The sequence below is a fragment of the Papio anubis genome, chromosome 12 (genome assembly GCF_008728515.1).
Source record: "Papio anubis isolate 15944 chromosome 12, Panubis1.0, whole genome shotgun sequence".
Classification (NCBI taxonomy): domain Eukaryota; kingdom Metazoa; phylum Chordata; class Mammalia; order Primates; family Cercopithecidae; genus Papio; species Papio anubis.
In genome coordinates, this window is record NC_044987.1 from 84,365,314 (window position 1) to 84,378,058 (window position 12,745).

Below are 12,745 nucleotides of genomic sequence, written 5' to 3' on the forward strand. Positions count from 1 at the left end.
AGACAATAGGGAAAATGTCTCTAAGGGATGTGGAGACATTCATGGCAGCCCCTCCCATCATATGCCCAGAGGCCTAGGAGGGAAAAATGGTGTCATCGTCTGGGTCCCGGGCCTCCCAGATCTGTGCAGCCTCTGGACATGGTGCCCTGAATCCCAGTTGCTTCAGCTCCAGCTGTGGCTTAAAGGGGCCAAGGTACAGCTCAGACTATTACTTCAGAGGGTGCAAGCTCCAAGCCTTGGTGGCTTCCATGTGGTTTTGAGCCTGTGGGTGCACAGAAGTCAAGAATTGAGATTTGGGAACCTCCGCCTATATTTCAGAGGATGTATGGAAATGCTTGGATGTCCAGGCATAAATTGCCTGCAGTGGCAGAAGCTACATGGATAATCTCTTCTAGGGAAGAGCAGAAGGGAAATGTGAGTTTGGAGCTCCACACAGAGTCACCACTGCATCACTGCCTAGTGGAGCTGTGAGAGAGAGTCACCGTCCCCCAGACCCCAGAATGGTAGATCCACGGACAGCTTGCACTGTGCACCTGGAAAAGGCGTAGGCACTCAATGCTAGCCCATGAAAGCAGCCAGGAGGGGGGGCTGTACCTTGCAAATCCACAGGGTGGCGCTGTGCAAGGCTATGCGAGTCCACCATTCGTATCATCAACATGACCTGGATGTGAGACATGGAGTCAAAGGAGATCATTTTGTAACTTTAAGGTTTAATGACTGCCCTATTGACTTTCAGAATTGCATGGAACCTGTGGCCCCTTTGCTTTGGCCAATTTCTTCCGTTTGTAATGAGTATATTTACCAAATGCCTGTACCTCCATTGTATCTAGGAAGTAATTAATTGGCTTTTGATTTTACAGGCTGGTAGGCGGAAGGGAATTATGTTGTCTCAGATGAGATGTTGGACTTGGACTTTTGGGTTAATACTGGAATGAGTTAAGACTTTGGAGTCTGTTGGAAGGACATGGTTGTTTTGAAATGTGAGGACATGAGATTTGGGAGGGGCTGGGGCAGAATGGTATGGTTTGACTTTTTGTTCCTACCCAAATCTCACCTTGAATTGTAATACCATAATCTGCACATTTCATAGGAGGGACCTGGTGGGAGGTAATTGAATTATGGAGGCAGTTTCTCCCATGCTGTTCTCTTGATAGTGCGTTCTCAGGAGATCCAATGGTTTTATAAGCATCTGGCATTTCCCCTGCTGGCACTCACTTTCTCTTCTGCTGCCCTGTGAAGAGGTGCCTTCCACCATGATTGTAAGTGTCCTGAGGCCTCCCCAGCTATGCAGAACTGAGTCAATTAAGCTTCTTTCCTTTATAAATTACACAGTCTCAGCTATTTCTTTATAGCAGTGTGAGAACAGACTAATACAGAGAGTAAATTAACATAATAAGACATAGATGCTGTACTTGAAATATTGTTTTGAGTCACATGGGAAGCTGTGTGAGGACAGACAATGATGTAATAAATGTGATTCTGAAGTGGAAGAATAAAGTCAAGGTACTGAGGGCTCAATGTGAGTTTGTATTCATAAAAGCCGTTAACAAGTAGATATACTAAATCATGTCTTTTTGTTGTTCTTATGCATCATGCATTTCACCTTCACTATCCATATCAAAAGAAAGGTGACTTTCTGTGGAAATGAAAAAAATCAACTACCCTGTGAGAAACCGTAAATTCTTGCTGCTGCTTTGTACAGAGTTAAGTGATACAGAATTATTAACATATCTCACTCTCACTCTTAACTTACCCTTCCTCCTTCCCTCCTTTCTTTCCTTCCCTGCCCTTCCCTTCCCTTCCCTTTCCTCTCTTCCTTCCTCTCTTTCCTCCTCTTTCCTTCTTTTCCTCTCTCCCACTTCCTCTTTACCTCCCCCTTTCCCTCTCCTTCTCTTCCTGTCTCCTTTTCTTTTTTAAATTTTATTTCATTTTTTTGTTCTTTCTTATTAACTTCCTGATTCAATAGATCATGAAATGCAGCTGACTTATAGAAATATCTGTGAAAAACTGTTTCTGATATTAGAACCTTGTAGTAGTGTATCATTGACAACACATTCAAGTTTCCACTTAAATCAGTCGTACTTACAGCATTGAACAAAAATTGAAAAATTATTGTGCCATTATAACACAGCTACCACTTCACAAATCAAGTACATTGCATAATTAGAAATATTCTGGGCCTGGGTGTTGTGGCTCACCTCTGTAATCCAAGCACTTTGGGATGCCAAGGTGGGCAAATTACCTGAGCTCAGGAGTTTGAGACAAGCCTGGACAACACAGTAAAACCCCGTCCTACTAAAATACACAAAATTAGCCTGACATGGTGGTATGCGCCTGTAGTCCCAGCTACTCAGGAGGCTGAGGCAGGAGAATTGATTGAAACCAGGAGGCGGAGTTTGCAGTGAGCTGAGAATGTGCCACTGCGCCCCAGCCTAGGCAACAGAACAAGACTCCATCTCAAAAAAAAAAAAAAAAAAATTCTGAATATTTTAGAAAACCAAATCACAATAAACTTGCAGTTGGTTTAGTGGACAACTCATATTCCATTGTAAGCTTGGAAAATTATATTTCTACAGTATAGGCAGATGTTCTCTATTAAAGAGGACTTTTATATCAACACAGTTTACTAGGATGTAATAGTGACATAAGGATCATGGGTTCATTACCTACCGTAGCCAGCTTCTTTTAAAATTTAATTTTATTGAGATATAATTTACAGTACAATATAATTTATCTAATTTAAGTGTACAGTTTGATGGATTTGACCAATGTATAGATTCAAAACATACAATTTTTTCATTACCCTCCAAAATGTCTTCTTGTTATATTACGCTGAATCTTTACCCCAACTCTTAGTCCATGTCAACTACTAAACTGATTTCTATCACTGTTTGTTTGCCTTCTGGAATGTTATCCAAATTGAATTATACAAAATATAGCTTCTAGTTACTGGATTATTTCACATTGTATAATGCTTTTGAAATTTGTCTGTGTTGTTCCATGATTCAGTACTTCATTCCTTTTCAGTTGCTCAACAGTATTCTAGTACTCCATGTCATGGATATCCTACAATTTATCTCTTCATTGCTTATTAAACATATGTGCTCTTTCTAGCTTTTGGCTATTATGAATAAACATGCCTTAAGTATTTTTGTATATATTATAGTTCCTCTTGGGTAATTACCTAGGACATATTGCAGTGTAATGCAGTGTACATATGTTTAATTTTATCAGAAAATGCCACTTTCCCCAAGTGATGATACTAATTTATAATTCCACTCAAATACATTTTAATTATTAATTTTACTTCTCGTGATCATGCTAATTTGTGTGTGGGTGTGTGTGTGTGTGTGTGTGTGTGTTATTGGTTATTGGTGGTGGTGGTTTTCTTTTTTTGTTTGTTTTTTGCCTGAGTAAAGAATCAGAACCTATAATTTTAGGTATAGAAATACAATAATCTGAAGTCCTTATATTATAATTTTAGTAATTGGGACTGTCCTGAAAAATTCAAAATACATGATCATCATTCAGTGACTTAAGGGAACATAATTAAATGTGGTAGTCAAAGCATACTACTGAGAAAGATTTTCTTTTTAAGTATTTTCCTATTTGCGATGGCCCTCTTAAAAAGTGTATTACTCTAAAGTGCAAACAACATTCAGCTCAGCATTAGTATTGTAGCAACTTTTCTTGCTTCCAGTCACATTTGCTTCTACTTTGGACATATATCAAATTCAAATTTACTCCCATTTAATTTAAAAAAAGTAATTGAAAATAAGTAGTAAAAAATGAGGCATACATATGCACAGATGTAATTAGCATCTACAATTAGATTGTTGGTCATGCCTGGGTGATAGAAATTCTGTGTGTTTAGTTGTGGATTGGGGGAAGAACAATACTCAACTTTCTTTAAATAACATATTTTAAACAAGCTTTGGTTTTTCTCTTTCTGCCTAGGATGTCTGGAGGTCTGACTCTCAAAGTTAAGGTTTAACTCACCAATAACCAATAAAAACACACACACACACAAATAAATAACATGATCACATGAAGGAAAAATTGATAATTAAAATGTATTTGAACAGAACAGAGCCCTAAGAAATAATACCACACATCTACAACCATCTGATCTTTGACAGACCTGACAAAAACAAGAAATGGGGAAAGGATTCCCTATTTAATAAATGGTGCTAGGAAAACTGGCTAGCCACATGTAGAAAGCTGAAACGGGATCTCTTCCTTACCCCTCATACGAAAATTAATTCAAGATGGATTAGAGACTTACATGTTAGACCTAAAACCATAAAAACTCTGGAAGAAAACCTAGGTAATACCATTCAGGACATAGGCATGGGCAAGGACTTCATGTCTAAAATACCAAAAGCAACAAAAGCCAAAACTGACAAATGGGATCTAATTAAACTAAAGAGCTTCTGCACAGCAAAGGAAACTACCATCAGAGTGAACAGGCAACCTACAGAATGGGAGAAAATTTTTGCAATCTACTCATCTGACAAAGGGCTAATATCCAGAGCCTACAAAGAACTCAAACAAATTTACAAGAAAAAACAACCCCACCAAAAAGTGGGTGAAGGATGAGGACAGACACTTCTCAAAAGAAGACATTTATGCAGCCAACAGACACATGAAAAAATGCTCATCATCACTGGCCATCAGAGAAATGCAAATCAAAACCACAATGAGATACCATCTCACACCAGTTAGAATGGTGATCATTAAAGAGTCAGGAAACAACAGATGCTGGAGAGGATGTGGAGAAATAGGAACACTTTTACACTGTTGGTGGGACTGTGAACTAGTTCAACCATTGTGGAAGACAGTGTGGCAATTCCTCAAGGATCTAGAACTAGAAATACCATTTGACCCAGCTATCCCATTACTGGATATATACCCAAAGGACTGTAAATCACGCTGCTGTAAAGACACATGCACACGTATGTTTATTGTGGCACTATTCACAATAACAAAGACTTGGAACCAACCCAAATGTCCATCAATGATAGACTGGATTAAGAAAATGTGTCACATATACACTATGGAATACTATGCAGCCATAAAAAAGCATGAGTTCATGTCCTTTGTAGGGATATGGATGCAGCTGGAAACTATCATTCTCAGCAAACTATCACAAGAACAGAAAACCAGACACCACTTGTTCTCACTCATAGGTGGGAACTGAACAATGAGAACACTTGGACACAGGAAGGGGAACATCACACACAGGGGCCTGTCGTGGGGTCGGGGAGGGGGGAGGGATAGCATTAGAAGATATACCTAATGTAAATGACGAGTCAATGAATGCAGCACACCAACATGGCACGTGTATACATATGTAACAAACCTGCACAATGTGCACATGTACCCTAGAACTTAAAGTATAATAAAAAATTTTTAAAAATGTATTTGAGTGGAATTTAACTCTCAGAGTTAAGGTTTTCTGTTTTACTTCAAAACTAGTTGGACTGTGCTTTGCTTGGCTGCAAAATGTATTCCTGTGAAGTCTGAAAGTATTTTAATCTTCAAGTTTGAAAATATAAATGAGTTACACAACCTATCCATGTTTTTGTCTTACAGTCCAAAAAAATCCAAGCCCAGCTGAAGGAGCTTCGTTATGGGAAGAAGGATTTATTATTTAAGGTGAGAATCTTTTCTCTTTTCCCTGAAACTTTCTATCCCAATACCAAAAATATCAAGAACATTATTTAGCTTAAATTTGATTTCTGGAATTTCTCGTGAATTTGAGTTGCATTTGACTGCTTTAGAAATACTTTTATTTTCTTGCCTACTTAATTAGAGATAAGTGGAAATATTATTTCCTACATTCATTCTTAATCAAAAGCATGCCTCATTCCAGCAGGTTAGGAGTCTATAAAACAAATCCTGCTTCCCCAGAGTTCATGAGTTGCAGATATTAAGCTGAAAGACTTATGTGAAGTACATCATACAAGGACTTTTGAATCTTTTAAATTTATTTTTCAGATCAGAGTTTTAGAAATAAATGTTAGTGGAAGATAATGAGACAGTTCAGCAATATTCAGTGTTTTACTTCTATGTAATATACTAGTTGAATATAGATTAGTAAAACGTCAACTTTCAGATATTACCAAGATCAGGACTTGTTGAAAGTTTTTATGACTTAAAATATGAGATATATTATATGTAAACCTTGTTATTTCATGTCATTTTACATTTTATGAAATCAGGAGACCTGAATACAAAGAGACTATGAAGTTGCATGAATTAGAATTCCTTTAGTATATACAATACCCCCAAAAACTGTTCCACCGTAGGACTTTTATTAATTCAAATAACAAAAGGCCCAGAAGCATGACAATGTTATAGTTTATTTCATAGCTCAACAATGTCAACAAGACTCAGGTTTGTTTTGCATTGTCCTCCACATCACTCCATGTGACAACCCTCAACTTAAAGATTTATTCTAAGTCTTGGTTCCTCATAGAATCATGATGGTCACTAAAGAGAGAGAGAGAGAGAGAGAGAGAGAGAGATAGTGTCTTCATCCAACTATGTACACAGTCAAAGCAGAAAAAGGAGGTGTTTGTCCTCCAAAGTCATTATTTTTTCTGAAGGAGGAGAGTTTTTTGAGAAAGTTCTCCAAACTAGGTTATGCATCCATGCAAAGGTAAAACCTTAGCATTTTTAGATTCTATTGTGAAAGACTGTTTCTTTTGCAGATAAGTAATAGAAAGGGAGTTGCTGTGGGAGGCAGCCAAGGTTTCTGCTGTAATGTATTCATGCACTCATCCTGATGGCAGCACACTTATCTGATTTACCTACTAATATATCAGCAGTGCACAGTTTAAGTCTTGAATAAACATATGTTGATGATTGATAAATAGATAGATAGACAGACAGACAGATAGATAGATGTGTCAAGGAAGTAGACAGTAGAAACTCAACTATTAGGTTGGTGCAAGAGTAACTGAGGTTCTTGCCATTAAAACAAACAAACAAAAAAGGCAAAAACCACCATTACTCTTGCACCAACCTGATAGCACTGAAGTACCTGTTACCACAGACATTCACCCATGCACCTTTGAAAAGGAGTCTACGAACTGGTGAGCCCTGAGATGAGTAGTAGATTCTATTTCAGGTACTTTCCTCTTAGGAAATGTTCAATTTTGAATAGATTTGATTTTCTTTTTTAAAGTAAATGTAGACTTTGAAGAAGTAATGCTTGCTGTCAAAGCATTTACATCTCATCCTAAAAATAATGACACATGCTGGCAATTGCAGAGCATAATGATGAATTTGGTGCCCTTATTAATGCTTGAGAGCTGCTTTTAACTTGGGGGAGGCTGCTAGCTGAAGTAGAAATCCTCCACTAAAGATAGAAGTGAGGCCTAACTGACTGTTAGTTGCCCAGAGACTTGAGTTACTTTATATCCTCCTTAATTCCACTTGGAGCTGATATATTCTCTAGAATACCTAATCTCCATTTTAGTGCTCTTTTTAGATTTGACAAATGTACTTCTTTAAAAAAAAAAAAAAACCTAAGTATTACTTACTCATTGAAGAAAAATTTCAAAGCAGTGTCAAAAAATATAAAGCCAAAGGAAAACTTAAAATCCCATCACTCAGAACAAATGCAAACAATATTTTGATATACTTCATATTTCTGTCTAATTCCCTTTGTATGAATTATATCTGCCTGGTGATTGATATATATGCACATATATCTCAGTTACAATACATCTCTCTCTCTCTGTCTATATATATATCCTTTATATATGTTCATAATTTGTAATTTAAAAACACAAAGATAGCTTTTAATCTTTATTGTTTTATCTAAATTTAAATGAATAATCTATTATATAGATATGCCAAAGATTACTTAACCTTTCACTTATGTGCAGGTATGTATATACATACATATATATATAATGATTTAAATTTACATTATGATGAAAAATACTTTCTTATTTTTAACTTGAGTTATAGTTTTTTTAAACATATCTATCAAGTAGTTCATTAAAATTGTTTTAAAATATTAATTATTGCTACCTAGTACAGATGATTTTCAAAAGAGATGTAACAGTTTACTCTCCTATCAGTACAATAATAACAAGAAAAATGTTGAATTTCAGAATCATTTTGTACTGGATGATTTATTAAACAAACAAAAATAAATAAGTTGGTTAGCTAAGAAATTATGTGAATGAATAATGGCTACACAACAGTAACAAATTTTGTTGCTTTAAGATATTATAAAGTAAAATGATTATTTTGATTACAAATTTTATTATTGGATGGTTTAAAGATTTAAGTCATTTAATTTTCTTTGCTTACTTTTATGGGGAGGTGGAGGTAAATTAAAAACAATGCTTACAATACTCCCAAATCACTAAAAATTCAATCTATCAATTTCTCTATTGAGATAGATAATGGCAGACATTTTGAGAGTTTTGTGATTGTTTTTGTTGTTTATTGAATAAAAACAATTTCAAAATACTACATGTCATTCAATGTTTCAAATAAAATGATGGCTTAGTTAAATTACTGCTTAAGGGAGTTGGTAGTCCAGTTATTAAAAATATACTATAGTGGTACATTTGGCCCTGTGTATTGGTGGTTTCTGTATCCATACAACTGTGAATCAAAAATATTTGAAGAAAATTTCATTCAGCAATCTCACTATTGTGTCTCTACTCCCCAAAAAAGAAATAATTAAATGAAAAGTTATCTGCACTCATAGGTTTCACGGTACTATTCACAGTACGAAATACACAGAACCAATTGTAATATTCATCAACAGATAATTAGATAAAGAAAATGTGGCGTATGTACACATATGGAATGCTATTCAACTATAAAAAATAAAATCATGTCTTCTGCAGCCATATGGGTAGAGCTGGAGGCCATTATCTTAATTAAGTGAAACAACCCAGATACAGAAAAAAAAAAAAACCCCTGCATGTTCTCACTTAAAAATGGAAGTTAAATAATGTGTACACATGGACATAGAGTATGGAATGATAGATAATGAATCATTATCTATTCCATAGAGTATGGAATGATAGATAATGAATACTCAGAAGGGTTGTGGGGAAGGAAGGGACTGGAAGATGAGAAAGTATTTAATATGCATCATGAACATTATTTGACTGATGGATACACTGAAAGCCCAGACATCACCACAATGCAATATATTCATGTAACAAAATTGCACTTGCACCCCTTAAATGTATACAAATAAAAAAAGAAAATAGTTTTAAAAACCCATAAAAATGATATATCCATTGAAAATAATACAATAAAAACACAATAGTTACATAGCATTTACATTGTATTAGGTATTGATATGGCTTTGATGACTGGAGGAACACCAGGTTTCTTGGTCTCGCACTGATAGGATTAACGACATGGACACAGGTGGAGTGGTTTTAGGAATGAAAAGTTTAATAGGCAAGAAAGAAGAAAGAAGAAAACAGTTCCCCCATACAGAGACAGAGGGAGGGGGGCTCAGAACAAAGAGGAACCCCATGTGCGGCAGAAAAGTGGTTCCTAATATTGGGATGCTGGAGGAGGCGGTGTTTGGTTTGCACAGGGCCCAGGGGATTGGTTTGACCAGGTTTGTCATTTACATAGTTTCCAGAAACCTGACCCTCCCACCTTAGTCCTTTAATATGCAAATGAGGGTCGCTATGATGTTCTGAACGCCTGGTGTTATCTGGAGGTAGCCATTACACTTGGCACAGGTGGTGACCAGGAGAAGATGGCGGGAATTGCCGTGTTGACCATGTTGAGTGGACCTAGTTTCTAATCATCAGTATTTGCATATTAAAGCTTGCCACCCTGGCTTTTAAAGCTGCCTTTTTCTTTTTGTTAGAAAAGAAAGGGTTTGGCCGGGACCGATGGCTCAAGCCTGTAATCCCAGCACTTTGGGAGGCCGAGGCGGGCGGATCACAAGGTCAGGAGATCGAGACCACGGTGAAACCCCGTCTCTATTAAAAAATACAAAAAATTAGCCGGGTGCGGTGGCGGGCGCCTGTAGTCCCAGCTACTCAGGAGGCTGAGGCAGGAGAATGGCGTGAATCTGGGAGGCGGAGCTTGCAGTGAGCCGAGATCGCGCCACTGCACTCCAGCCTGGGCGACAGAGCGAGACTCCATCTCAAAAAAAAAAAAAAAAAAAAGAAATGGTTTGGGAGTTGCTTCTTATTACAGGAAAATTTCCACTGAGAACCTTTACCCTTACTTTCTCCCTAAAACGTATTCCTTAATAAGTCCTATATTAGTAGTATATTCAATCTAGACATTAAAACATATACAGGAAGATGTGCATGTATTAAATGCATATAATACGTCATTTTAAATATGAGATTTGAACGTCTACAGATTCTGCTGTCCATGGAGTTCCTGGAATCAATTCCCTGTGGAACCAAAGGAGTACTGTGTATATTTAGTGTTTTTACTTTATTCAGGTCTATAATGTATCACTTCATTTGACCCTCACCACAACCCCTATGAGACAGGAAAATTTGTGTGATCTCTTTCACAATGAAAGAATTGAAATCTAAAGAAATTTGATATTTGTGGCCACCAAAATGTTTACCTGTAAAGTATTTTTACTAGCAGAGTGAAGTTATCACCATGGATATTAATTATATATATTTTTAAGTAGAGCTGACCTGTTGGGGCATCATGAATTAAGTACATTTGCAGGGTTTTATAGTTTTTCCTTTGATAACTATCCCTATGGCATATGTTTAGATCATTGGATCAAAATGCTGACTTAATTGTTCTGGAATATGTGGTGATAGACTTGATGCACTCATTCCTGCTGAAATTCAGACACCACAGTGACTTGTGTTATCATTATTATTTTCTCTAAATCTAGATGTATTTAACTTGGTACCTCTATTGTCATCTGCTCTTGAAGAGAGGGGCATTGCAACCTGAATTTCCATGTATGTATAACAGAGTGTCAGATTATTTCCTGATGATTCCAGGTATCTATAAGGGAATTTTGTAAATTTGTTTCTCCTTAATTTTTAAACTCTTAAGTAATTTAATTTTTGTGCATCTGTCTCATTAATTTAAAATTATGTCATCCACATGTTAAACTAATTTGTAATGAGCAAAATGCTTTTCAGTGCCATTTACTTGTATTTGGTGCCAAAATGTAGGCATCTTACAAAAGCGGTGTGAGGGGTTAAAAATATTATTTTCTTGCATGATTCCAGAAGCTGTAAGCTTGTCAAATCACATTCATTTGTGCCTCAAAATAATTATATGAGTCAGACAGGGAAGATAATATTGTTCTCTTTATGAATTAGAAAACCAAGACCCAGAGAAGTTATAAGAATTTTCTGAAATTATGGGACTAGTAAGTGGCACAGTTATATCTTAATAGAAGTATTTTAATTCCACGATATCACATTTTTCCCAGCTGTATTTCTACTTTATATTTTGAGGTGATTTACAGATTATATCTTTTAGAAGTCATTTTTTCTAATGTACTCAAAACATCTGTAAAAGAAAAATCAAAATCTTCGGTCCCCAAACTCAACTTGCCAAAGGAGAAAGTTAAACTTGAAAACTGAGTCACTCCAAACTGCCTCCCATTTTGTCTTGAAGCCATAGCTACAAAGACAGGAGATGGCTGGGTGCGGTGGCTCAGTGGCTTACGCCTGTAATCCTGGCACTTTGGGAGGTCGAGGCGCAGGCATGACCTGAGGTCAGGAGATTGAGACCATCCTGGTCAACATGGTGAAACCTCGTCTCTATTAAAAATACAAAAATTAGCTGGGCATGGTGGCGCACGCCTGTAGTCCCAACTACTTGGGAGGCTGAGGCAGGAGAATCACTTGAATCCGGGAGGTAGAGGTTGCAGTGAGCCGACTTCGCGCCACTGCACTCCAGCCTGGCACAGATAGAGACTCCGTCTCAAAAGAAAAAAAAAAAAAAAAGCTGCAAACTTCCTCAGGGGATTCCCTCACAATGTGCTGACAAGATAATTCCTTGTGGGCCCCAAGGTCTTTATCCTAAAATGGTTGAAATTCACTCTGACAATGTAAATGAATAGCTTATCTTCATAGGTAAGGGACAAAAATAAGACTGGGAGTCATCTCTCAGCTCACTTGAGATGAATTCATATTTTGCTGCTTCCTCCACTCTGTGTTTACTTTATCTTAAATAAAAAATGCAGGTTCACTAAGGAAGTGAATACCTCATTAACTGTTATTCTACCCTCTCTGTCTTCGTATAAAATATGGATTCAGTGAGAGCTGATCAAAGCCTCAAAACAATGCAACTGCTTGCCCCCACCCCACCCCGACTCCCCTGGCTTTTTTTTTTTTTTTTTTTTCTGGTCACCAGGCTGGAGTGCAGTAGTGCGATCTCGGCTCACTGTAACCTCCGCCTCCCGGGTTCAAGTGATTCTCCTGCCTCAGTCTCCCGAGTAGCTGGGACTACAGGCAGGCGCCGCCACGGCCATCGAATTTTTGTATTTTTAGTAGAGATGGGGTTTCACCATTTTGGCAGGGGTGGTCTTGATCTCCTGACCTCAGGTGAGCCACCCACCTCTGCCTCCCAAAGTGCTGGGATTACAGGCATGAATCACCGCACCCAGCCTGCTTGCCTCTTTTATTTACTCTCCCCTTTTTACTTTCTTCTTTATCTATTGCCTGTTCCTGCCCTTAGAATGCTGAAATCCCCCAAATGCTGTTTGGAAAAAGCACAGATCACAGATGTTCCTGTGATT

General features: G+C 37.3%; 1 protein-coding gene across 2 annotated transcripts in view; it reads left to right on the forward strand.

The window, feature by feature from the left end:
- Positions 1 to 12,745, forward strand: part of LUZP2 (leucine zipper protein 2) — a 601,108-nt gene that overhangs the window by 435,669 nt on the left and 152,694 nt on the right. For both annotated transcript variants that reach the window (XM_003910114.5, XM_017948549.3), the window contains exon 7: positions 5,596 to 5,658. In XM_003910114.5, the coding sequence (XP_003910163.4) occupies positions 5,596 to 5,658 (63 nt within the window). The remainder of the gene's footprint in view (positions 1 to 5,595; positions 5,659 to 12,745) is intronic.